At 37.6% G+C, this 24749-nt stretch overlaps 8 protein-coding genes across 11 annotated transcripts; 7 read left to right on the top strand and 1 right to left on the bottom strand.

Moving 5' to 3' along the window:
• Positions 1-16: 16 nt before the first annotated feature.
• On the top strand, positions 17-4879 carry LOC129793078 (probable serine hydrolase). 3 transcript variants are annotated; one of them, XM_055832658.1, is made up of 4 exons: positions 22-326; positions 3373-3499; positions 3580-3681; positions 3763-4879. In XM_055832658.1, the coding sequence occupies exons 3-4, from the start codon at positions 3625-3627 to the stop codon at positions 4657-4659; spliced, it is 954 nt and encodes a 317-aa protein (XP_055688633.1). In that variant the 5' UTR covers positions 22-326; positions 3373-3499; positions 3580-3624; the 3' UTR covers positions 4660-4879. The 3 variants fall into 3 exon arrangements, with proteins under 3 accessions (XP_055688632.1, XP_055688633.1, XP_055688634.1); XM_055832659.1 differs by having other exon boundaries at positions 3352-3499; XM_055832657.1 differs by lacking the exon at positions 3373-3499 and having other exon boundaries at positions 17-326; positions 3547-3681.
• LOC129793077 (probable serine hydrolase) lies at positions 326-1757 on the top strand. The gene is made up of 2 exons (XM_055832656.1): positions 326-565; positions 630-1757. Exons 1-2 carry the CDS (start codon positions 461-463, stop codon positions 1560-1562), a joined length of 1038 nt encoding a protein of 345 aa, XP_055688631.1. The 5' UTR covers positions 326-460; the 3' UTR covers positions 1563-1757.
• A 687-nt stretch (positions 4880-5566) lies between the features above and the next one.
• LOC129793056 (pre-rRNA-processing protein TSR1 homolog) lies at positions 5567-8196 on the bottom strand. The gene is made up of 2 exons (XM_055832605.1): positions 7986-8196; positions 5567-7919 (listed from the first exon to the last, which is right to left on the bottom strand). The coding sequence occupies exons 1-2, from the start codon at positions 8092-8094 to the stop codon at positions 5668-5670; spliced, it is 2361 nt and encodes a 786-aa protein (XP_055688580.1). The 5' UTR covers positions 8095-8196; the 3' UTR covers positions 5567-5667.
• A 14-nt stretch (positions 8197-8210) lies between these two features.
• LOC129793079 (BTB/POZ domain-containing protein 6-A-like) lies at positions 8211-9622 on the top strand. The gene is made up of 2 exons (XM_055832661.1): positions 8211-8398; positions 8486-9622. Exon 2 carries the CDS (start codon positions 8502-8504, stop codon positions 9381-9383), a length of 882 nt encoding a protein of 293 aa, XP_055688636.1. The 5' UTR covers positions 8211-8398; positions 8486-8501; the 3' UTR covers positions 9384-9622.
• A 1923-nt stretch (positions 9623-11545) lies between these two features.
• LOC129791531 (odorant receptor 85b-like) lies at positions 11546-13182 on the top strand. The gene is made up of 3 exons (XM_055829691.1): positions 11546-11952; positions 12270-12957; positions 13080-13182. Exons 1-3 carry the CDS (start codon positions 11546-11548, stop codon positions 13143-13145), a joined length of 1161 nt encoding a protein of 386 aa, XP_055685666.1. The 3' UTR covers positions 13146-13182.
• A 2223-nt stretch (positions 13183-15405) lies between these two features.
• On the top strand, positions 15406-19859 carry LOC129793064 (uncharacterized). The gene is made up of 6 exons (XM_055832614.1): positions 15406-16306; positions 16409-16523; positions 16614-16781; positions 17091-17227; positions 17959-18931; positions 19683-19859. The coding sequence occupies exons 1-6, from the start codon at positions 16253-16255 to the stop codon at positions 19709-19711; spliced, it is 1476 nt and encodes a 491-aa protein (XP_055688589.1). The 5' UTR covers positions 15406-16252; the 3' UTR covers positions 19712-19859.
• A 393-nt stretch (positions 19860-20252) lies between these two features.
• LOC129793076 (uncharacterized) lies at positions 20253-22849 on the top strand. 2 transcript variants are annotated; one of them, XM_055832655.1, is made up of 6 exons: positions 20253-20510; positions 21022-21304; positions 21730-21857; positions 21932-22120; positions 22235-22314; positions 22394-22849. In XM_055832655.1, exons 1-6 carry the CDS (start codon positions 20451-20453, stop codon positions 22728-22730), a joined length of 1077 nt encoding a protein of 358 aa, XP_055688630.1. In that variant the 5' UTR covers positions 20253-20450; the 3' UTR covers positions 22731-22849. The 2 variants fall into 2 exon arrangements, with proteins under 2 accessions (XP_055688630.1, XP_055688629.1); XM_055832654.1 differs by having other exon boundaries at positions 22391-22849.
• An 843-nt stretch (positions 22850-23692) lies between these two features.
• Positions 23693-24718, top strand: LOC129793083 (glycine cleavage system H protein, mitochondrial). The gene is made up of 2 exons (XM_055832665.1): positions 23693-24014; positions 24083-24718. Exons 1-2 carry the CDS (start codon positions 23876-23878, stop codon positions 24454-24456), a joined length of 513 nt encoding a protein of 170 aa, XP_055688640.1. The 5' UTR covers positions 23693-23875; the 3' UTR covers positions 24457-24718.
• The last annotated feature ends 31 nt before the right edge of the window (positions 24719-24749 follow it).

Here is a 24749-nt window from a genome sequence, read left to right as displayed (position 1 = left end):
CTACCGGGAAAGTTGTTCAAAATCAAAAGTTAGGTTATGTGTGTGATATTTTTTGTAAATTCCTGCGTGAATCATTTTTTTTAGCAAAACTGCGGTGGATTGTGGGCTAAACAACCTGAAGACGCGGACTTTGCCCTCCTCGACCCAGTCTCACGACGATTGTGATATTTGCCCCGTGACTTGTGAAATAGTGCTGATGAATAAAATTCACCTGCACGACCGTGAGCTGCGGGACTTTCTGTGAAATGCTCTTGTAGTGAAGATCGCGTGAAGTGCTGGACTTTGAGGGAGAAAGGAATTTGTGGACTCTGAAAGAAGCTGCAGAGGTAAATAGGAACATTTTTAGCTTACGCATTTAATTGCGGGGTGCGATAGGAGATCGTGTAAGCACGACATTGAACGCGCGCGATAAGATTTAAGTGGATGTCAGTTGCTGGTGAGAGTTTGCAAAAGTGAAATCATGTGGAAATCAGCTGAGGAAAAGCTTGCCAGGGAGATTTTTCGGCAATCCAAGGCAAGCACCGACGGGGAGGCCATTAAGGATGTGCGGGAGAATAGTAAGAAGGTAAACAAATGGCGAGGAAGTGCGAAAAAAAATCATTTGGAATAATTAAAATTTTCTCTTCAAGGCCACCAAGGTGAGAATTGAAGTGCCTTGGGGGCATATTGCGGGCAAATGGTGGGGCCCAAAGGATGCTCGTCCAATTCTCTGCCTTCACGGCTGGCAGGATAACATTGGCACCTTCGACACGCTCATCCCACTGCTACCGCAGGAGTTCGGATACCTTGCAATTGATTTTCCCGGTCATGGATTCTCAAGCCCCTACCCACCTGGGATGTCCTACTCAGCCTACGACTACATTTGGCTCATCTATCGCATTCAGGAGATCTATGAGTGGAAGAAAGTCTCAATCCTTGCGCATTCCTTAGGAGCAATCCTCAGCTTTGTCTACTCGGGTCTCTTTCCGGAAAAGGTGGAATTTGTCATTGCTATGGATGCGCTTAAGCCCAAAATAATGCCCGATATTGTTGACTACATTAAAACAATGCTCACCGGTGTGGCACTCGAGGATGAGAGGAACCTCATTCCCAAAGAGCCGCCCAGCTACAATTTTGACGCTCTCGTCGATCGTCTCTACATTGGAACCTATAAATCAATTAGCAAAGACTACGGACCCTACATTCTCAGCCGTAATGTCCGGAAGTCCACAAAGTACCCCGATAAGTACTACTTCAACCGCGATGGACGTCTCAAGTACCTCATGCACCTCCTCATCAGCCAAGAGAGCTGCCTCATTCTAGCACGGAGAATTGACTTTCCCTACATGTACATTCGTGCTGACCAATCGATCGTGAAGTTCTGGGAAGAAGAAAAATACCTCCTGGAAGTCATTGAAGAGATGAAGAAATGCAATCCTCACTTTGTGATGCATCAAGTCCCGGGGCGTCATCATGTCCATCTAACACATCCAACAACCATCAGTGGCATCCTCTCGGACTTTATCCGGAAGAATTGTCAAGCGAACAAAGAGAAAAGAGCAAAGATTAAAAGCAAACTCTAAGAAAAAAAAAGTATTCCTCAAAAGAAAATTCATCGAAGATTTTCATATTCATTCCAGTTAAAAAGAATTTTTAACGCAAATCCTGAAAAAAGGACGATAACTTAATTAAAAAAAAAAAGGGGGATGTAGATTGTAAAAATTTTAGGAAAGGTCTTTTTTTTATTCCAATAAATTGTTTTTAAAATTTGAATAAAATCTTTGTTTTTATCGTTTTTATGCAAATAAGAATTTTCTTACTATACCTACTCAAGGTTATCTAAAAACAATTATAAGCTATTAAACGTTGATTTATTTAAAAGGTATTAAAACGTTCACGTAGTCATTAAATTAAAAAAAAAGTTTATTGCAGTTCTGGATTTCAAATCCGAATGAAGTTATTTTAACCCTTTAAAGTCTACGATCAATTTACCGAGTTGATTGAACTAAAAATGTTTTTTTGGGTTCCTTTGAGCTCAAATAAGACATTTTTGGCAAAAAATCCCTACTTAAAAATTTTCAGTTTTTCGTCCTTCCTGATCCTGTGAGTCCTTGGGGATATCCTTTTGTAATCATAAAATGATCAGAAATTGTAAAGACATAGTCTTGTACTAATTTGGACTCAATATTCATAAAATGACTACCTATACAAAATGAAACATTTTCAAAATTGAGCCTTTGGGTCAGCGTATGACCCAATAGACCTTAAAGGGTTAAAAATGTATAGGAAAAAAAGATAGAAAATGAAAGAATTTGAAAAATCTAATAAACTTGGGCTTTTCTGGTTGCCAGCGACGTTTTGGGGAATAAATGTGCTTCATCAGGTACTAATCTTCAATATAGTTTAACGTTTTTTTTTAACATGAAATTAACTCCAAAAAATTACTTTATTATAAAAACTTATAAATGAAGTATTTACGCGATTTATATGGGCAATTTGTAGGATTTTAAATTGTATTTGATGGATTTCTCGAATATTTTAGAAGGTTTTTATTTGCCTTGCTGGGTTTGGCTAAGAGACTTCTTAGATTTTTCTCCTGAATTTAAAAAGATTTGTGGTAATTGTGAAGGGAATTGTAGGATTTAAATATTACAGCAAAGGATTTTTCAAAATTGAATTTTAAATTTATCATTTTTATGTCTATGAAAGCAATTTGTCGGATTTATAGAATTTGCAAATCTATTTTCTACTTCTTTAATAAAAAGGGATTTAGAGAATTTTATTAAAAAAAAAAGTATTTATAGGATTTAAGGATTTTTTTTTAATTCTATAAGATTTGTAAATAAAAGAATATGTATAACAATTAATTAATAAAAAATAGAAAAAAATCATCAATCCTAACTCAAAAATCAGTTAAATTCAGAAAATCTTTGCAATATTTACCTATTTGCATATTTATGGGACTTGTAGGACTTATTGGATTTATGGGATATGTAAAGAGGATAAACTCGAATTTACGGGATTTTCAAAGAGATTTTGAGCCTAAAAAACATAAATCTTTAGCTTTGACCATTTTAAATGAATAAATACCTAATTTTATTGTATCCAACTGTAGATACTCTATTCATAGAACATCCTCTAGAAAATCGTATTTTTTTATAGAATAGCTAATTAAAATTTCCGACAGTTTGCATTCCTAAAACAATTTTAAAGGAATACTTCCAGCAGTTTGTAATAAAAAATTTCATCATGTAAATAAGTTGTTAAAAATCGTTTTATTACCGCAATAAGAACAAAATGAGTGTGTCTATTTTATTTTGATCTCATGCTAAAAGTCCACAATTAAAAAGCTTTTAATCTTCCTCTTGTGAGGTAATATAATTTTCTGCTTAGCTCATTCGGAAATGGTGTGAGGTACAAATCGGTTGCATGAGTGATAGGAGTGATAAAAATTGGAGTATTTCGCGTACAGGCTATTGGAGGAATTTGGCCAGCTGATAAGGAGGGCACAGAGATAGAGGTGATAACTCATTCAGTTTTTCTCCTTTTATTTTTTTTCCATTTCAGAGTCTAATCTGATTAATGTTAACATTTCGTCAGGTGTGGCGGGTTGTGGGTGTCAAGAATATTGCATTGGCACGAAGAATGGCAACATCGGTGGAACCCCAAACTGCTCTGACGAACGGTGTACCTGAGCGGGAGGTGAGATGAGAAGTTTTCCATTAACAATTTTTTTTTCAGTGAGTTTTTCAATGTCAATTTTTTCTCTCTCTAAAAAAAAAGGTTGAGGAGTTCACGTTTAACGTTCCATGGGGGAATGTTGCTGGAAAGTGGTGGGGCCCACGGAATACTCGACCAATTGTCTGCATTCATGGATGGCAGGACAATGCGGGTTCCTTTGATACACTCATCCCGCAACTTCCAACTGAATACAGCTACTTGGCACTCGATCTCCCAGGGCATGGATACTCTTCTAGGCTACCACATGGAATCTTCTACAGTTGGCTCGACATCAGCCTCTGTCTCCGTTTGCTGGCTGATCAGGAAAAATGGGATAAGATCTCACTTCTCGGACACTCCATGAGCTCACTCATTGGCTTTAGCTACAGCTCTACTTTCCCTGACAAAGTAGACCTAATGATTGGCATTGATGCTCTAAAACCTCACGTGCGCCCTGCTGAGAAGTACGCCCCAATGATTGAGAGAGGTTTCGAGGCCTTCCTCAAGGCCAATCAGCAAAATGAGGAGGGATCCGAACCACCAAGCTACACCTACGACGACATCCTCGAGCGCCTCCACAAAGGAACCAATGGATCCGTGACTAAGGAAGCCTGTCCGTATCTCCTCAAGCGCGCCATTGCTAAATCCAAAGATGATCCCGAAAAGTACTTCTACACACGCGACAACCGCCTCAAAGGCTTCAACTTCGTGACACTATCCCAAGAGATTGCCATTGAGATGACAAAGAGAATAAAGTGCCCGTATATGTTTGTTAAATGCACAAATTCCGTCTACTACGAGGACAAGAAGTACGTTGATGAGATCATCGAAGTTTTCCGGGAGAATAATCCAAATTTTGAGTATCACACCATTCAAGGGAAGCACCATGCGCATCTCAATGAACCCCACAAATTTACGGATATTCTCACAGCTTTCATCCGGAAGCATCGCAAGCCGTAGAACAATGAAATCTTATAGTTCTTTTTCCAATTCTTAGTTAAAAAATAATATATTCTTTCAAATTGTTCTTAAATTAACAAAGTGATTCCACTCTCCCAGCAATAATTTATTCTTTTTTTGCAACTTTTTCTTGCAATAAAAGTTGCAGCAAAAACTCAAATAAACTCACGCATAAAATGTATTTTTTTAGCAAATAAATCTGTGTTCGTTTCCAAGGGAATTTCAAGTTTTTTTTAATACTTTATTTTTCTCCCCTTAATTGTGAATCTTGAACTTTGAACCAGAAAATCATTAATTTTAACCCTTTCGCGTTTTTTGCGTCATACGCTAACCCAAACGTGATACATTTTATTTTTCCAAATATTTATTAATTTAATTGTTTTTTGAAGTTAGAAATTCATCAAATTCACGCAAAAGAGGTCAAAGAAGACCGGCTGAGAAAAGCCCTCTGTGAGGAGAGCATCTCTTGAGACAATAAATATCGTGATAAAAAGAGCTCATGTTTCAATGTTTCACGTGGACGAGAAAGGGTTAGGTAATAAAAAAAATTCAGATATTTCTAGACTTTTTTCTACAGGGATCAGGGAAAAATACGATAAAGACTTGCTTGAAAATGCAAACAATGACGTTATAATTAATTTTTTTTTGTCTTTTTAATGCATGAAGTAAAAATTCTTGGTTCACTGATGAAACATCAGCGACAATGTTTCATGTAGCCAAAAGAAGAAAGTCGTGATGTCATTGTTTGCATTTTTAGGCAAAACTTAACTCAATTGAATCTTTGTGGAAGAGAGAAAACTGTTAAGCTAACATTACCCATTTATCGATGAATAAACTCCTTTTCCGGAACTTCCTCCAAAAAATTCTCTTCCAGATAATTTTTTTTACAAATAAATCTCCATAATAATTTCAAAAGAATTTTCAATAACTTTATTTTCTTTTTTCAAGAAATATTTCTGCATTTAATAATAAATGATTTTTCTCCCCACTAATCCCTGGTTGGAATTCCTAGTCAATGTCCATGCTGCCAGATCCGGACACACCTTGACGTGGAATTGCAGTTTTCAGACACTCCTGATACGTCCATTTGGGGAAGACGCGCTTGTAGAGTTGCAGATAAACCGTATCCTGGGACTTGAGTTGCCCATCGAAGCGGCATTTCATGTGCCCGTGCGTCCCCAGGCTCTCCTTGATGTGTCCCAGACGACCACACCTTGTCCTCAGTTGAATTGGTTTGTAGTAATTCACATCTTCAGCATTGAAGAACATGAAGCGGACCACGGCGAGATCCTTGAGAATCTTCAGGGGATACCCACTGAGGCGAATACGTTTGAGGATAATGCGATTCGGATCGCAAGACAGGAGACTTCCTGCCGCCACGAGGGAGACACTCGAATCGGGATTTTGCCGGAAGCACATCACGGCAGCTGGAGGGTACTGAATGGGGGCATAGAAGCTCGCCACGACAACCTCATCGGGGCGGAAGAATTTCTCAAATTTGTATTTATTCCCATGCGTGTGCTCGCTGTAGATCGGATTGGCCAGGAAGCGCCGATAGCCACATTGAATGATGAGCCTCTCCTTGGACTCAATGGGCATCTCAGAGTCCGGAGTACGGCGAAGAATGCAATTTACGATGGACATTTTATGCTCATGCGGTAGGAGTCCGTAGATGATGAAATTTTCACTCTCCTGCCCAGATTTGAAGGCATCCCAGATATCTCTATTCACGCCCTTGATGTGAATAGTGAGGTAGAGCCCAGCAGGAACACCAACAACGGATGCAGCTTCCTTAAGCTCGAAACGTGCACGATTGCGGAAGTTTTCGAAATGAAAGATTCTGCTGTAATCACTGGGGAGGCCTTTCTCCGTATCCCACGGGGACGTCCTGAAAGACTCCAAGCCACGATATTTTTGATATCTCAGCCTTACGGGAATATCCTGCGGGGTGTCAATTTCATCGGGCCAGTGTTTATCCAGCTGAGCGGCTTTGAGCTTATCCAGCGATCGCTTCTCTTCCTCCAAATCCATTCCCTCATCGTATTTCGCCTCATTGGAGATACCTTCCTCTTCAGTAATCTCCTCGTACTCTTGATCATCATTTTGGGAACCACCATCGTCCATTTCAGCATTGGAATCCACTTCCGATGCACACGACATGAAATCCTCATCATCATCATCAGATTCATCTTCACTCTCTTCATCCTCTTCAACTTCCTCCACATCCGGAATCCATGCAGCTGTGTAGCTATTCATTCCCACAGGGACTCTCTTGACGAGTTTCTTCGGTTTCTCCGTCTCTTCCTCAACAGCTTCCTCCTCCTCTTCCTGCATCACATCATCCACAGCATTTTCCCTATCCAGGGGAGTTTGTCTATCATCCGCCACCGCAAAAACTTTCCGGACAATTTCTTGATCCAAATTCCTCTTGTCAATGGGATATGGGTCAGTAATGACATCAATTTGAGCCATTTGAAAGTCTCCCAGTCCGGGAATGTAAACCAATCGATTGACATCCAGTGGTGTTCCCCTCAAATATCCCGTCACCTTCAGCACCTCCTCCTCATACTCCACCCTATCCGCATAGAGATGTGGCCTGTACATCCTATTCCTCAGTTTTGTCTTCTTCTGCGCCCCAATCTTCCGCAGGAGATTCAGAGCGTCGGAATTAGTATCCAGAGACAATAATTTCTGATCCGGAAGCATCTTTTCTATCCCTTTCTGAATCCCTGACTTCATGGGGATTCTCTTCTTGGGTGCTATCGATTCCAGATCTTGCAGAGCAACAATGGGCGTTGGGAGTCCCTGAGCAAGAGCCATTTGGAAAATCCTTGCACCCCACTTATCCATAATCTCCCCCTCGGGATTATTTGCGGAGACAATAAAGAGTGTCGTGTCGGCAACTTTGAGATAATCCAGAGCTGTAAATTCATTCCCACGCCCCACGGGCGGTACAATAAAGGAGAATCTCTGCTTGAAGCGTGGCACACTCAAGTAGGTTATCCCTGTGGAGTTTTTGTAAACAATCGCTTCCGGATCGCACTTCTCCAGCATGTCCAGCGTCGATCGGGGATCAATACTCGCCTCCAGGGGTAGGAGACACACGAGGAATGGGGCGTATTCCGCTGTGCCAAGTTGCCTCTTCTTGTTCATCGTTTCTGCACGCTTATTCTTCCGCAGCTGATTCGCCTGCTGCCGTCGACTGTCCCTACTCATCACCTTATCCATCTTCCGGCTGAGTGCCTTCACGGAAGTCTTCCCTGTGGACAGGAAATGCATTGAAATCTAAGAAATCTCCCAGGATAGGTGGGAAATGAGGTTATTACCTTTGTTTGCATTTTCAACAGCAGACTTTGAGCGATGCCGCCCCGTTTTGTGGGGCTTATTCGTTTGCTTGAGACTCCCATGGCGGTGCCTCTGCTGCGTATTACTCATCCTGAGGCGTAAATCCCAGAAAAATTCAGAGAGAGAATTTTTGCTTGTTTCACACGTGAGATTTGTTTTGATTATTTTGAGGTTATGTTGTTTGCCGATGCCGAGCCGATGTTTGCGGTTGCGGTTGAGAAGTTTTATAATGTTTTCCGTTGGAAAAATTGAACGGTATCAACCGTTTGGAATCCTGTGAACATAATTGAGGTTATGTTCAGATCGCAGCAGACGTGCATCACGTTTTTCCTCGCAGGATAAAGAAAACTTTAAAAACATTCATTAATTAAACGTGAAATCATCAGAAATTTGGGTAAGAATTTTTCTTTACAATGTTAAGAACAATATAAAATGTGTTTTTGTGAAATATCTCTAAAAATCTCTTCGATTTATCTATTAGATTACACATAGTGAACATGGCGACGATGGCGAACAACAATGCTGCATTGCCTCCCTTTACATTTGGAAAGAGCCCGGATGTAACTTTCATCTTCTTGGCGGATGGTGGAGAGAAGCTACAGGCAGAGAAACTCAAATTGGCGCAGATCAGCGAAGTTTTCAATATGCAGTTCTATGGTGAATTTGGCTGCAGTGAGGAAATCACCATAAAGGATATAACCTTTGATACTTTCAAGACTACCATGGAGTTCCTTTATGGGATTGAAATTACGATTACAGCGAAGAACTTCGAAGAGATCCTCTACATGGCTTCAAAGTACTTCATCTTTGACCTTATTGGGAAGGTAATTGGGTTTGTTGATACATTTCTCAATGAAAACAATCTTTTGGATCATTATGAAACCCTGGAGAAGTATCAGATCGAGAAATTGAACCACAGGATGCAGGAAATTTGTGAGAAATTTCCTCTCAAGATTATTGAGCGGCTCACTGACTCTAAAGTCCATATGGGCATTCTAAAAAAGATCTTGGAGTCTCCAATTCTGAATATTGCCAAGGAATACGATCTATATGCTGCTGTGGCTGCCATGATGCAGAGGACATCTCAAAATGTAGTCAAAATTGGAGAGGAAATGAGGAAGAAGATTGGAAAACTGATTTATTTTATCAGATTTCCTTTGATGTCCGTGGATGAATTGATTCTATGCGGACAGGCTCCGTCCCTCTTGACTGACAGACAATTTCTGGATCTTCTCTATTTGGTTAAATCTGGCAAATACAATGAGTCAGTCCAGTTTTTTTCTATGAAGCAGAGATATTATCCTAAAGTGGAGAATTGTTCACACTGCAAAAAGGGGGTAACCAAGAGGTATTGCCAGGCTTGTGGAAAGTACTTTTAAAGGGTTTAAAGGCCTTAACTTGATTCCATCCTACCCATGACGAAGAAGGGACAAAAACTTTTTCTGATTCTTAAATCAGATAATTATTTTGTTTTTCATGAATTTATAAAAAAATCCTAACTTATTCATTCCCTAATATTTAATTGAACTATATAGCCTTATTTATTGTTAAGGCTTCCTACATGAAATAATGATATTTCTATGTATTTTCTTCGAAATCAATAAATATTATTTTGAAATACGATTTTTAACCGAATTTCCTTTTAACCCATTTGAAGCAGGATTTGAAGTTTCTTTTCTAACGTTTGAAAAGCACCGTTTGCCTGCCATTACTTTCTGCAAAGATTTTTTTTAGCTTGAAAAATAAAATATCTGAACTTTTAGGGTGTTTTGAGATCAAAAAATTAAATTAAAATGAAATTAATATTTTATTTCTTAAAGTAACATTAATTTAAAAAAAAAAAAACTCAGGGTTAAAGTTTCATGAGAGCGTTAAAAAATCAATCTTTATCGGTTGACGGGGTTGACTTATATTATCAAGGTAGTTGGAAGGAAACATAAACAAGTGATTAAATATAAATCAAAGAAAAAAATATTCTAAATAAATCCTTTTATTAATTCAATTAAAAATTAATCAAAAACCAAAGAAGGAAATTCCTGTATTGAAGAGAATTGAAATTGATTGAGAGTTTAATTTTAAGGATTTTCGCAAGGAGAAAAATGTTTAAGGAATCGAGGTCAATATTTCTAAGTAAGTAATTTGTGTAACAGATGATGCGAAACCTTCTTAAGTTTATAATGATTTCCTGCTTGAATATTTTAAAGAAAAGTTACAAGGATTTATTGCGCTATTTACTGCATTTTAAAGGATGAACTGAAATATTAAGTCAATTTAATTTGCCAGAAGTCCTTTTTTTCAGGTTATTAAAAGACACAAAAGATGTGAAATTTAATGTAAAGAGTTATTGACAAAAATTAAAAAAAATGAATCTAAAATATGTACTTCGTGTTTCTTTTAAATATCTGATGAAATTAAAGTCAATGAAGTCAATCGATAAACCTAAAGCTTCATATGGATTGAGCCTTTTCATTCATGTCTTCCTGAATAAGAAATAAATTTAAAATTAGTTAAACGGTGCCATTATGATAATGGCAATATGTAATACTTAATTGCGAAGAAAAATTTTGCATAAATGGTTTGTCCTTCCTCAAAAGGATTGCTAGTCTTCTCTGCACTGTTGAAAAGATCAGACGTTCAGCAAGTTTTGCGCGTAACTTTATCTAAAAAAAAGTTTTCTTTCTATAGTAAAAATATACACTATACAGGTCAGTTGAGAAGTTTTATAAAACGAAATATAAATATGTGTTTGGATTTAGTTCGTAATAATGGATTCGTGGATTGTGAAATACCGTAATTAATAAAGGAATAATAAGGACCTTAAATTTTATACCTTTTAAGACACACCTACCCTTTACGATTGTAAAATTCATTCAATTTTGTGAAAACACTGATGAAAATAGAATGTAGAAATTATGAACAAAAAGCACAATTTTTTTTAATTGAGAGTAATTTTTTTATTTCCTAAAACTTATAGTAGAAAATGTAAAAACTAAATTATTTTTTCCAACTCATAATTTTATTTATATCACTAAGCGATTATAGAATCAGAGAAAGAGTTATAATTATTTTCAAAGAATCAATAATTTATTTTATTTATAATTTTGTTTATTGTAGAAGGCCGACGTGTGATTTAGATTGACAAAATGGGGAATGACGTGATTTACACAGCATTAATTCAATAGTTTTTGACCACTGAGAATGACACGCAGAGTGTCGAAAGCTCTGGCAATTCGAGTTTTAATTGCTGAATAAAAACAAATCGACGCTCACCGGAAGGAGAATTTCAAAAATTCTCCATTTTTCTCAATATAATTTTGTATTATCCTAGTTTTTTTTTTAAAGTCTCATTCAGAGTTAAATTTTAAAGTAATACATTTCCTTGACTGAGATTTTTTTCAGTGTACGCTCTGTACGATTAAACTTTTCCTCTAAATACTTGATAATGCAAACTCCCAAAAATGCCATCAATTGGGCCAGAAGGATAAAAAAGCTAGTTGGGAATCAATCGTCATCAGAGTATTGTTCAGCAGAAGGACAAGCAATGGCGGCTACTGTGGACGAGGTTGCTCGAAAGAGATTCGAATGGCTCGTTGATTTTTTCGAGAAGAGCATCTGGGTGATAAATTGTGGATATCGCGGCAAGACAATTCGTGCCCATAACTACATCTTTCCCCTAATCTTCTTCATAAGCACCTGCTTCAATCTCGACTACGTACGCCTGACCTACAACAGTACGAATCGCGTTCAAGCAATCTATACCATCATCTTCATAGCTGTGCACATGCAGTCACTTGGGAAAGGACTCATGCTTGTAATCAATTACCACGATTTTAAGAATCTCTTTAGTGAATTACGGAAATTCTACACTGAAGGTGAAAATGGGCTTGTGAAGGAAATAAGGATGCGTAACAATGCAGCTCATATTCCAGGCATAACTATTGGAGTTTTGTAAGTCAAGTTTGATGTTTGTCTGTTTAATTGATCTCCTAGTTTGCTTTTCTAGCTTGATGTTTGTCTAGTTTTCAGTTCAGCTTATAGATTTTTCTTCAGTTTAATGTCTTGTTTAATTGAGAATTGCTTAGTTTCTGGGTATCATAGCTTGGAGTTACTCTGTCGTAGCAAAACCATGGTCCTAGCTCTATGTCCTTTTTTTTACGTTTTAGCCTGATGTCTAGCTTAATAACTAATTTGCTCTTCTCATCTTAAATCTTAAAAAAATCGTTTAGTTAATAAAATTTAAATTTTGAATGTGCTCCATTTTTTAGCGTCTACTGCTCAATGTTGTGGGGTGCTGAGATTTTTCTTCAATTCTTCATCCGACGAATGGGTGGTGTTGTTTTCCCGATGCAGTACCACATACCCTTTATCAGTGAAACCAACCCCTGGTTCAACATTATTAACTACACAGTCCAGGATTTCATTTTTATTGTCACCTTCATAGCAATCAGCGTGAGTGATGGCCTAATCATCATGATTGCATTCCATTTTCGCAGTGAACTGATAAGCGTAGCTGAGCTGATCTCCATCCTTGACGACGTCGAACAGTACAAGAAGTACAAAGATATCTTGCTAACAATCCACCGAATGCATTGGAATCTCGTTCATTTATTCAACTTTCTCTCCGATGTTTATTTCTACATGTCCTTTGCGCAGGTAACATCAACATTTGTTGGAGCAACTTTCCTGTTGTACGCCGTTATGGATAATGGACTCGATGTTGCCAATGGCGTCGTTATTGCCGTTGTTGCCCTTCAAATTCTTATTCTTTGCCTCTTTGGGGAGATTATCTTTGTCAGAACCGAAGCTCTGTCGAATCTTCTATACCAAACCAAGTGGTATGAGTTTACGCCGCGAGATAAATTGTATTTCCTATTTATCCTTCAAAATATTCAGAAGCCATGGGGACTGAAGGCTGTTGGTGTTATTGATGTATCTCTTTACACATTTATTGAGGTGAGTGACATAAGTTAATTTGACAAGTGTTGAATAGTTGACAGATGTCAAGTTTTTTATACTTTTCTAAATTAGAAATATTAGATTTTTTTTTGAAAAAATTCTCTTGCTTTTTTCAACAGTTGGTAAAACTCTGTGGAACCTACTGTGTTGTGTTTTACGCACTGGTCAATCAAAACAGGCAATAAGTATTTTTATTGTCGGGAAAATCCAATAAATTTCATTACTTTGGGGAATTCTGCATTATTTTTTGTAGTTTCAATTTGTAAAATTAAATACTTTTTAGTTGGATTTTGTTTATCAGGGCCTGAAGAAGATCTCGAAACGTCGGAAACGTCACAACAGATCGAAGTGTCACATAGACAAACGTCAAATTGGTCACGTCAATAAAGTAAAAATTATATAAAATATTAAAATGGATTATTTTGCCACACCTTTCCCTAAAAAAAGAATCCAATATGTACTTGATTTTAATTAACTAAAATTAAATCACAAATATTCCACAATCGAGCTCACTTGCAATATACTTTGAGAAACTTGAGAAAAGACAAGATTAGAGTATGAGTACTGATAAAAACATCAAACAATATTATTACACCTACTCCTAATTTTTATAGAGCTTCATTGGGACTCTAAAAATCTGATACAATTTCATTATTTACTCCCATTTACTTTTCCGAATTACTTTATGGCACGCAAAAAAAACGACATATAAAAGAACTAAATAAACAATTCAATTATCGTCTTTTTATCGCACAAGGAGCTTCACATTGGTTGAGAATTTTCCTCGCGTCTTGAGGTTGAATGTAATTTCTCGTTTGTTTAATATTTTAAATACTTTTGTCGTACTTGAGATGATTTTATTTAATTAGAAGGTGCGAAAAAGTATGTTTTTAACTCAATTTCGCGCCTATTTTATGCCCACGAGGCTGTGCGTTTCAAGATCAACCCGTAGTGGGAACAAAAATGAAGCCGCATTATGTGTCTCTGCGTGTGCCTTTAAATCCCTCCATCATAAATTTTAAATAACATTTTAGTCATTTTTTGTATAAAATGAGAAATATTTTTTTGTGATAAAACTCTGGGACGTGAATTTACATAATTTTTCTCTCTAAACTTCTGACTGCAGAATATTTTTTTCGCTCTACTCTGTGTGTGCCAGAAGAAGCACAGAGACAAATAAGTTGACTCACCTTGACCCAAACACGGAGACAGTGCGAGTTTTTCTTTACAAAGCATTCTTTTTATTTTATTTTTCTCATAATGCTTCTCTCCCATTAGACATAGTAAATCATTTTATTGAGTCACACAAAACATCAATTCTCTGTGTTTTGAAAATTCTTATTATCGTGTACTTTTCAGTTCAATTGGACGACAAATGAACTGGACATATTTTTCATTTCCAAATAAATGGCAAAAGATCATTAAATTGGATGATTCATAGAGGCCAATTGCGAGAGAGAGACGCTATACGTATATGTATATTTCAATGAAAACGGCAAAAGATGAATAAAAATCATCACTATCAGCTTATCAGGAGAAAATTTGCACGATAAGGCACTTTGCGTACATATATATTTGGCGGATGAGCAAAAAAACCCCAAAACGATGCGTCATGAGCCACTTCAGACACTCTCACCTGTGGAGCAGCTTCTATTTGCTGGCTTTGCTGGTTATAATTTAATACGACACACTTTACTTTTTTTCGCAAAGGGGCTAACAAATCAATTTATTTTGCGAAAAAGATGAAAATTATTTTTTTAATTTTTAAATAAATTTTCTATACGATAAAAATCAGAGTAAAATGGATGAAAATTTAGTGAAAATTATATTTTTCTAACACTTTGAATAATCTCAAAATCGTTAAGATTAACGAATATTCTTTGAATATTATTTTCTAAATGTTTCGAATATTCTCTTAATTTGAATTAAATTAAAATAAAAATAAAAATATTTATAAGACGTAGGATTAGCAAATGATTCCAAAAATTGACTTAAAAACTTAAAGAACTTAAAAAATTCCCAAAAAATTATTTTCAATTAATTTGGCTCACTGAATAAATTGCAACACCTTAAAAAAATTAAAGAGAATAATATTTTATAAAACAACACACGTTTGAGCTACTTATCCACCCCCATAAGATACAAAATTGAATTTTCTCTCAAGAAGAGAGAACTTTACGCCTTTTTTTCTTTAATCTTGATTTTCTGCTTTTTTTTGCTTTTTTCGCGCGCGGGTGAAAGAAATCTTTCTTTGACGATAAAATTGTTTATTTTTAAGAGAGCATGAGGAGGATTGCCTGTAGAGAAAATTAATTTCAACCATCCCCCTTTTTTGCTGCAGGTTGGAAATTTTATTTCTGCAAACATTACTATCTTATCGCAGAAAATGTGAATAATGTTTACGTGAGAGCGAGAAGATCTTTTTTAAAAAATATAAAATAGTTGGTGGAAGTGCGCAAAGTGGCTTGAAAGTGGCTCTGTGCATGGAAGAGTCTTCGTTGGATGTGTCTCGATCTTCAGCACAGTGTTGGGTGATGTGTCGATCGTATTGGATTCCCGCGTGCGATCTCCTTGAGGAAAATGCTGTAAATTGCATTTTTTAGAGACAAACTGCGGAATTCTTTTTAAAATTTCTATATGCTACAAATTACATAATTCCCCACTCTCTGGATAGTCTCCGTGAGACGATCGTCAGCAATTCTCGTGCCGAGGTATTCTCTGGTGTGTCATTTGTGTGTAAATCAACGCGATGTGATCACGCGAGAGAATTTTTCTTGAAAGGGGTTTTTTTTATTCTTCTTGTTATTTGTGTGCTGGTGGAAAGACAGTGTTGGCTTCCTAATCTGTGGGACTGAAAATAAAAAGAAAAAATTGTCCAAACGCTTATCAGGTACCCAAATTAATCAACAAAACCTTTCCTATTATTGCTCAAAGTGTTATCGCTCGACTCAACTTACGCGCTCTCATGGTACGCGTTGTGATCGATAATCACCTAAAAAAATGTAACCAGTCAATGAATTTCATTCGGCCACACAACACCTCAATGCCGAGTGATCCCCACACCAAGGATCATCTCATCTTTAAAAAAAATCAGGAAAACCCCCTCGCAGAGATCCCCAAACCCACCCAAGATTTTTTTTTCACTCAACGAACGTCGAAGTTTTCTGTGAACGTGTGTGGACATCGTTGTAGCATCTGAGAAAAATAATACAGTGAGAAAAAAACCTCATACTTAATGTTCTATTCCGACTTTTAAGTGGAGAGTGTTGGAAAAAAAAAGTTGAAGGTGAAAATGGCTTGTGGTGGACTCCGTTGCTCAATGCTCTTCATTGGACTTTTTGCCCTGGTGAGTTGTGAAAAATTTGCGGGAAGAAAATTTCACGTGAAATTGCTGACCAAGATCATTTGCTAAAGTGCAAAATTTTATTTAATTTTTTCTTCTGTGCAGATCCAGGCCATTGCATTCCTGGTGATGGGGATTTTTGGTATTCTCGCTCATCAGTGCGACGTACAAATGGACACCTCTCAGCTCAATTACTTAATCTACCTCACATACTTCCGACGTGAGTCGATCAAATTTCCCCACAAAAAAAAAAAGAATTTCTTCTTCAAAAAAATAATTTTTAATTGTCCTCCCTGTTTTTTTTCCACAGACGCTCAGTGTGGGGAAGTTAATTGGCAACTACTGGGTATAGATCTTCCGCCAGGAGTGCAAGTAATCAAACCCGATGTATCTGATGTTGCACTACGAATGCAAATCTTCATTAAGATCTACATTGTCACGAGTTGCTTGTTGATCATCACGTCCATCATGTTCATTGGTAAGATACTCACACCTCCACAAAGTATCTCTCCACCATACTCTCTCGCATCCCCCTAAAAGAGCTTCACAAAACATCAGAAATTTTCACTGACCTCACAAAAAAGGTGCTCATCGCGTGATCAGAATCTCAAAAAGTTGTCGCTTTTCTGCGAAATCTAATCATCTGTATAGTCAACGATAACCAGCAATCACCCACCAATATTTCAAGACAATAAGATACTTATTTCAAAATGTTTTTATTGAGCTCTCGACATTTGTAACGATAGCCATCTCCTGATTTCTTTTTTTTTCTTCATGTTTTGTTCAGCCGGCACGAGCTCATCCTGCCTCAGCCGAGCTTTCTTGCGTTTCTTCTGCTACGCCTTTGCCGTCACGTTCCTGGTGAATTTTGTCTTTGATCTCGTGGCTACGGGATTCCACATCTATGACATCACATGGACAACGGTAATTACCTACATATGATAATACATAAAGCCACAAATATGTAGGTACTAACCAACATATAGTTGAGTAGTTTCTTGGCCTATTTGCAAATGTGCGCGATGGTGAACAAATCAATCAAAGCCAGTTTGGTGTGAGAAAGCAAAAAAAAACTCACCGAAAAATAAATTTAAAAATATCAAAGAGGAAATTGATTGTTCCAAAAAATGTTCACCAGTAAAAGTTACCGTCGAATTTCAATTGCGTTTTTCAACTTACGAGACTCTCTGATAAGAATATTTTTTGTTTTTTTTTTTAAATTCAAAATGTTTCATTTTCTAGTGATTTCTAGTATACAAAGCTATTTCTTTTTAAATATTTTATTTTAAAGATTTTCAGTTAAATGTTTTTTCCTGTACTGGATGCCTTTGGAATAAGTCTTGGCTCTCTTGCTTAATTTTTAATAAATTTTTTGGGAGTTGTCTAGTTATCTTAACTCCAAGAAGTCGAAAGTTTTCAAAATTTCCAATATTTTAGCACGTTTTTTTTCAAATTCGGGCCTCAAAGGGTTATATTGCTGTTTTAAAATCTTAAAAAATTAATCGAAATTTTAGAAAAACGTTTATAAATTTTCGGCATTATTAGGAATAATTTTTTTTTAAATTAATTTTCTCTTTAATAATTAGTTTCTTTTTTAAAATTACTTTATTATACTTCTACTTTTTTAATCTTTTATTTTATTCTGAATTCCACAGACCCTCTACAACTTCCTGGAATTCATTCAAGTTGAGAATCGGGATCAGTTGATGCAGTATTTGGGCGACGTATCCATCGTTGCCCTTCCCATTCCCTCCGTCATCATGACCGTCGTGTCATCTCGAGGTGTCTTGATTGCCATCATGAACTTCACTGGGATCATCATTGTCTTCATGTCCATTAAGAAGTTAGAGGAGAAGGTGGTGCAGAAGCCCCCGAAGGCGGTCAGAGCACCAGATTTTGGCTACGAGAGGCAATTTCCACCGTCTGAGATGACACAGAGGAGGGTAGCAGATCACATTACGCAGCCGTATCCGGAGGAGTATCAACAGGAGGTGCCACAGCAGAAGATCGTTGCGCCAGTACAGACGCGCAGTCGCTACGATGACATCAATCCACATCCGTATCAGTATGACAATCACACGTATCAGCCGGAGAATCAGCTGGTGTCTGCCATGAAGCCACATCCCATCATTACGACAGAGCGGCGTTTCCTGGAGCCCCTAAAAGGTGGTGAATCAGATGGTTCACTCTCCTCACGGGCATCCCCATCGAGGAGTCATGATAGTCTCGAGAATAATCGAGACTCCACGTACATGGGCTACGCACGTATTCCACCTGTGGACACAAAGAGAACCCCCAAGGTGGAGGAGCCCAATCCCATTGTTCTGCGACACACGAAACCAACACACGGTGGCTCCCTGAATCGCGACGAGAAGCCAGCAGTGAGGAAGACATACTCAGATGCAAATAGGTTCTCACAGCAAGCACCCCCAGAGGAGCTGCGAAGTCAGCTGCCGTGGTCCTACTTCCAGAGCAGGCACGAAGTGAAGCGACCCAGGAAAATTCAGGAGCACAGCAGTGACGAAATCCCACCCCCAGTCCCTGTGCCTGACTACACATTGCATTTCCCGAAGAAGGGTCGACCAGGACCTCCGCCGCCGCCCAAGCCAACCAAAGAGAGCATCGAACGTGAGTAAAACAAAAAGCTCTTTTTTCGTGACTAATTCCCCCATTAATCTTAGAGTTCTATCAGTTCACAAAAATTCCACGCTTATCGACCCAAATCGAATTCTTGCGAAAATTTTGTAATCTTCACCTCGCAGCTACGTCCTGCGAAAAATTTTGGGGCTACAATGTGGGCCATTAACTTTGAGATTAAAAATAGAAGAAGAGAAAGGAAAATGACCGATTTTGATAAAATAAAATTGTAACGAAAATTATTGTTTAAAAATCCAAAATTGAGGTAATACGAAATTGATAGAATTAAATGATTTTCTGTTAAAAAACCTCTGCGATTTTTTCCTTTCTTTTTTTCAATATTAAAATTAAATCAAACGAGCGAAAAAAATGATAACTTTTGGCAAAATTTCTGAAATATTTGCCAGATAAATTCCTCCCAGCTAATAAAAAAATGAAATTCTTAAATATTCTTTTCTTTTGTTGATCAGTGTAACTTCCTTCTCTTTAGCTACAATTTCTTAAAGTACATAATCTTCAGTCTTAAATTATTCATTGTAGATTAAAGCCTTATCAAATTGCTCGATGGTATTTATTATTCACAATTTTTATTGTTTTGTGTCGCAATTTATTGCCAAAAGATAATTCCACAAAAGAATTTTTTTTCTTTTCAATATCACTGAAAAAAATTTCTTTAAGAAATAAAATAATTTACTTTAAGTTAATTTAATATATTTTAAAAGAATTTTGTTGTGTATTGCAGGATGGAGTGGACCAGAAGTAACATACTGAGCGCCATACTGAGAACATGTACCCACAACATCCTGCCAAAAAAAGTTCCGCCACAGCTGAAGAAATCAATAATAAAAAAATATTTTGTGTGATAAGAATATCTTTGCAGCAAGTTCGATAAGATTATAAATGTATTATTTTAACTAAATATTTTTTTCTTCTTATTTGCGAGTGTGTGTGCCAAAAAGAACCTCCATAGAGAGCTGGGAAGTTTTGTGGTGTTATCAAACCTCTTGAAAATTGAACAAAGCTCATGAAGAAGAAAAAAAAACTTTTTTTTCTTTGGCCGATTTTTTCTATGGAATTTCTTCATCATTAGATTGGAATCCATCCTCATAATCTCTGCACATCATCACCTTGATATTTTCGTGGTTAATTCATATTTTAACGTTTTTTTTGTTCCTTGAGTGCTAAACGCGGGGTGAGAGATTCGGGGGAGTTTTGTGATAGAGCCTGGCCTGATAAAGATTTGTGTGTGAAAAATTCTTATCAAAGTTTTCGCACTGAGGTGGGTATCGATGCTCACCTGAAATCCATTGGCAGTGTTAATTGTGACTCGGTGCTGGGAAACGGGAAAAGAATTGTGTGGTGCTCATGTGAGGAGGAGGATTCGCCACGAAGAAGGATTTTTATTCTTAAATAAATAAATTCAGTGTTCTGTGTATTAGAATCTAAGAAGATTGCTAAGAAATTAAATTCTCAAAGAGCGTGGGAGTGAGAGTTAAGGAAAGACTTAACGATGTATTCGTCCTTCAGATATCTACGACCAATTGTGGTCTTTGCAGGAGTTATAGGAATGGTGAGTAGAGGAGCATCAGTGAACGTTTCTTAACAGTCTTAAATGTTCTCAACGCGATCTTCATTGAGAGAATTTAAAAAAAAAATATATTTTAAAAATTTCTCGAGCAAAGTGATTAATGATGATTCACAAAATGAGCTGGGTTTTGCGATGAAAGCATTTATCGTGAAAATTTCTCCACACAAGTGAGGTCGTGATTCGCAGCACAGTGCGCGATATTATCAGAAAATGAAACCATCCCAGCCCCAACTTGGCCCAGCTTGTCCCAAGCCTAGCATAAGTCGCCTTAATCATACTTAATCGCCAGCAGAATTATGCTACTTAAGCCCCATTTTAGTCCCGAAAAAATTCTATGACGAAGGGAAAAACTAGTGGAGATGGGAAAGAGCGCGGTAGCTATAAGATAAAGACGCCGCGAACATCATCAATAACAATGTCGTGATTTTTGATTAAAAGCCACATTACGCGACAATTCTTATCGCACTCACCACACTCTTTCTCGCAATCACAGCTGCAATCGCTACTGTGGATAGCCTTTGCCATCGTCGCTCTGACCGCCTATTACTGCCACATGACCTTCGAGAATGTCGTCCCGAGTGTGGGATCCCTCTTTGAGCTCACCTTCTTCCACGTCTACTTCCGCGGTCCCTGCGACTTGCCCGACTTCCCGATCATTGACTTTGGCATCGTCAACAATCTCCCCCTGTTGGAGCCACTCGATGTGCACGCCATGGCCTGGGCCTACCTCATTATCTCCTTCTTCTGGCTCATTAGCTCTCTCACGATCATCATCAGTAAGTATTCCCGAAAGAATTCCATTTTATTTCTGTTTTGAAGGTTTAGAATAAAGAAAAATTATTTATTTTTTAAAATAAAGTTTCTTTAATTTTTTTTATTTGAATGAGAAGAAGTTTAATAAATAAAATTGAGAAAATAACAATTGCATTTAACGACGTTTTGATTTTTTTTGTAAATCTATTAAGATTTCTAAACGCATAAAAATCTTCTTTTTTTCTTAGACGTTTAATCGGTTTAATCGATTTTGATAAACTTTTAAAATCACAAAAGCGATAAGTTTCCAAGAAATGCAAAAACTTTTTCTCAATCAGAATTAATTGAGATAAAGTCAATGATCTTGTGATATTCTAAAATAGGTGTTTAATCAGTTTGATTTTATCGATTTTATGCTCAAAGAAATGAAATTATTTTGTATTTTCAGCGTGCAAAGAAGACTACATTAGATATGCAAATATTTTCCTGTACATTTGGATTTTACTCACATTGGGCGTGTCAATCGTAGACATGGCTCTGGGTATCCTCTTTGGGCTCGATTATGGAACAATAATGGTGATCTTTTGCTCAATTAACAAATAATTCAAATGAATCAATTAATTATTGAAAAAAAATCATTTGTTGCACAGACGGAAGCTCACAACTTCGCATTGGACGGAGCAACGATCAATCATGCGATCCTTCTTGCAGCACAGGCTTCAGCAGGTGTCCTGATGGGAGTTGCATTTCGAGGATTCCTTCTTTGGCTCATTAACATCGCCCTAGCTCTCTACCTTCTCACGCATACCTTCAAGATATCTGATCACAATCGCATGAAGGTGAGTTTGATGTGTGAGATTTATTTCAAGACGCTGATAAGATGTGTCATGGCGTCTTAGCTGCCATCGCAATGATTTTTCTCTTTGATTGTTTTCAATTTTGATTATTTTCAGAGTGGAATTGATAACGCAACCTTTGCATCTGAGCCACATTCCCTCAAAAACGACAGACCCATCGATGCTTATGGATTCAAGTAAATATTCTATGGTGTCCTTTAACGCTATTTTTGGCGCCATAACCTAACATTTTTGTTCAATATATTTTTTTAGCAGCACTCGTCCAGTGAGTACTTGGCAGACTCCAAGTTCCTTCCACCCCGATAGACATCCAGTCGTGGATGATCGTGACTATCGGCGTCCTATTACAACCTACGAACTCCATCCAACGCCACAACAGCCACCACCACCGGTTACACGTCGTCGCGATGACGATGTAATTCTCCGCCGAGACGCTGCTGCGAGCGTGGCACGTGAAATAAATCATCGCAATAGCTTCAGGAATGAACCTGGTGTTCCAGCACCCGACTACAGTCCACCGATGCCACGGAGCAATCCCTATGAAAACCGTCCGGCGCTAAAGTCCGCCATGAGAGCTTCCCGATATCAGTAGGAATAAAAATGTAAAAAAAAGTTAGCGCGGTCAACTCACACTTATCATCTTCAATTCACGCCAATTCAGTGACATTTTTCCCCACAGCGAGAATGAGAATAAAGAGAAATTTGAGGAAATTCGTGAACCATTTCAATCCCATATAAAAGTTGCTCAATTCAAGGCACACGGAACTCAATGATGGGGAGAATTTTACTAAATCGGTGTAGAAAGTAAATTGTTTACTAACTTTTGTCAATTTATATCATTTTGATAATTTATATTCTTAAGAAGGTTTAAAATCTTTAAAATAGTACTTATTCCAAATTCTAATTCCCAACCTTATGAAGTCATATTGAAAATTTCCGCCATTTTTTTTAAATCTAGCTATAAAAAATAAATACTATCCGAGCGTTTTTTACCCATTTTGATTAGCACGATAAGCATAAAAGGAGCGAGAAACTTTATCAATCTGATTATATTCTTTACATTCCTAAAATGTAAAGAATTAACCAAGAAGATTTCCATATTTCGTATAAAATTCATCTCTAAACGTTCCCAAATGCGCGTTATCAAATTTTCTGAATGCGTGGAAGCTTAGCAATCCCCGGGAAGGCTGTACATTTGTGGAAACGTGTCAGACGGTTGCGATAGCAGGATGCCCCCCTGCTGTGAGGTTGCCGCTGCAGATCACTGACAAAAGGTCAGATCTTCCGAATTGACCTCTATTGCGCGATAACACACTTATGAGCTCCGCGATTGCGAAAATAGCGTCTTTCGTTGATAATTTGTTGCTCAAGCCTTTTTCATGCTTTCTCATCCTTTTCCCTTTAAGATTATGCCGCTAGAAAGGACGCTATGGGCAAAAGGGATTGGTTTTTGAGGAAGTAATTATGGCCAAGCAACGGTTACTTTCAAAATTGAGCAACAAAATTGGCGCTCTTTTGCCGCTGAATTGCAAACTCAGCAATTTTATGTGAGTGTGTGCGTGCATTTGACAATTTTCTTATCAGCTGGTGCGGAGTTGGGAAAACTCTATTTTATTTTTATCCTCGTTATGAAAACAGCGTAATTCAGCATCCGAGCGATCACTAGTGAACCAGCATTTGTGCCGAAAGCAGTGTTTCAGTGTGTCTTGTGGAAAACTCGGGGAAAAGCGTGTAAAAATGGTGCTTTGTCAGTCAATGTTGAGAATCTCCCGGCTTGCAAGTTGTCCGGGAAGGGCTCTCCTGACCAAAGGTAATTCTCCAGCTATTATTTCTGCCGCCACAAGGTGTTTCAGTTTGCAGACTGTGTGCCAGACAGGTAAGGAATTTGTGAAATAAATCCCTTAAGTGGAGGAGTGAGAAAATGAGGTTAAATCTCTCCCACAGAGAGGCGATACACCGACAAACACGAATGGGTATCTGTGGAGGGGACAATTGGCACCGTAGGGATTTCACATTATGCCCAGGAGGCACTTGGGGACGTGGTGTATGCCCAACTACCGGATGTGGGAACAAATCTCAGTCAGAAGGACGAATGTGGTGCCCTGGAGAGTGTCAAGGCGGCCAGTGAGCTGTACTCACCCGTGTCCGGGAAGGTGACGGAGAAGAATACCGCTGTCGAGGATACGCCCAGTCTCATCAATACATCATGCTACGACAAAGGATGGCTGTTCCGGTTGGAGCTGAGTAAGCCAGATGAGATTACGAAGCTAATGGATGAGAAACAGTATGAGGAATTCCTGAAAAACAGCGATCATTGAAACTAAATGTGCTGGCAGGATTTAGGATGATTATCCCGAAATTCTGTAAGGAACAGTTTTGCATTAGAAATTTGCACACTTATCTAGTGCAAAAATATCTCTACTTTTTATTGCTTTCACCCTACTTTTAAGACTTGAAAGGATTGGCATTTAATCCATCTTAAGGTCAGCTTTTACGGCTTGGCTAAAATGTAAAGGAAATCCAAATGAGGATGTGAGAAAATTAGGAAAATAAAAATAAAAAAAACCTTTAAAATGTGAATTTGTTTTCTTTTTTAATTTTAAAATAATTA

This window comes from Lutzomyia longipalpis, chromosome 3 (genome assembly GCF_024334085.1).
Source record: "Lutzomyia longipalpis isolate SR_M1_2022 chromosome 3, ASM2433408v1".
NCBI lineage: Eukaryota > Metazoa > Arthropoda > Insecta > Diptera > Psychodidae > Lutzomyia > Lutzomyia longipalpis.
This window is presented reverse-complemented; position numbering and strand designations above follow the sequence as displayed.

What these genes read in the sequence shown, in the direction of transcription:
- LOC129793077 (XM_055832656.1), top strand. Translation starts at nt 461, where the DNA reads ATGTGGAAATCAGCTGAGGAAAAGCTTGCCAGGGAGATTTTTCGGCAA. An exon ending in TGCGGGAGAATAGTAAGAAG is followed by an intron (nt 566 to 629) that starts GTAAACAAATGG and finishes TTTCTCTTCAAG; the next exon opens with GCCACCAAGGTGAGAATTGA.
- LOC129793078 (XM_055832657.1), top strand. Translation starts at nt 3,562, where the DNA reads ATGTTAACATTTCGTCAGGTGTGGCGGGTTGTGGGTGTCAAGAATATT. An exon ending in ACGGTGTACCTGAGCGGGAG is followed by an intron (nt 3,682 to 3,762) that starts GTGAGATGAGAA and finishes CTAAAAAAAAAG; the next exon opens with GTTGAGGAGTTCACGTTTAA.
- LOC129793056 (XM_055832605.1), bottom strand. Translation starts at nt 8,094, where the DNA reads ATGAGTAATACGCAGCAGAGGCACCGCCATGGGAGTCTCAAGCAAACG. An exon ending in TGTTGAAAATGCAAACAAAG is followed by an intron (nt 7,920 to 7,985) that starts GTAATAACCTCA and finishes TCCTGTCCACAG; the next exon opens with GGAAGACTTCCGTGAAGGCA.
- LOC129793079 (XM_055832661.1), top strand. Translation starts at nt 8,502, where the DNA reads ATGGCGACGATGGCGAACAACAATGCTGCATTGCCTCCCTTTACATTT.
- LOC129791531 (XM_055829691.1), top strand. Translation starts at nt 11,546, where the DNA reads ATGGCGGCTACTGTGGACGAGGTTGCTCGAAAGAGATTCGAATGGCTC. An exon ending in GGCATAACTATTGGAGTTTT is followed by an intron (nt 11,953 to 12,269) that starts GTAAGTCAAGTT and finishes TCCATTTTTTAG; the next exon opens with CGTCTACTGCTCAATGTTGT. An exon ending in CTCTTTACACATTTATTGAG is followed by an intron (nt 12,958 to 13,079) that starts GTGAGTGACATA and finishes TTTTTTCAACAG; the next exon opens with TTGGTAAAACTCTGTGGAAC.
- LOC129793064 (XM_055832614.1), top strand. Translation starts at nt 16,253, where the DNA reads ATGGCTTGTGGTGGACTCCGTTGCTCAATGCTCTTCATTGGACTTTTT. An exon ending in CACGTCCATCATGTTCATTG is followed by an intron (nt 16,782 to 17,090) that starts GTAAGATACTCA and finishes TGTTTTGTTCAG; the next exon opens with CCGGCACGAGCTCATCCTGC. An exon ending in ATGACATCACATGGACAACG is followed by an intron (nt 17,228 to 17,958) that starts GTAATTACCTAC and finishes TGAATTCCACAG; the next exon opens with ACCCTCTACAACTTCCTGGA.
- LOC129793076 (XM_055832654.1), top strand. Translation starts at nt 20,451, where the DNA reads ATGTATTCGTCCTTCAGATATCTACGACCAATTGTGGTCTTTGCAGGA. An exon ending in TCGATTATGGAACAATAATG is followed by an intron (nt 21,858 to 21,931) that starts GTGATCTTTTGC and finishes TTTGTTGCACAG; the next exon opens with ACGGAAGCTCACAACTTCGC. An exon ending in ATCGATGCTTATGGATTCAA is followed by an intron (nt 22,315 to 22,390) that starts GTAAATATTCTA and finishes ATATTTTTTTAG; the next exon opens with CAGCACTCGTCCAGTGAGTA.
- LOC129793083 (XM_055832665.1), top strand. Translation starts at nt 23,876, where the DNA reads ATGGTGCTTTGTCAGTCAATGTTGAGAATCTCCCGGCTTGCAAGTTGT. An exon ending in GCAGACTGTGTGCCAGACAG is followed by an intron (nt 24,015 to 24,082) that starts GTAAGGAATTTG and finishes TCTCTCCCACAG; the next exon opens with AGAGGCGATACACCGACAAA.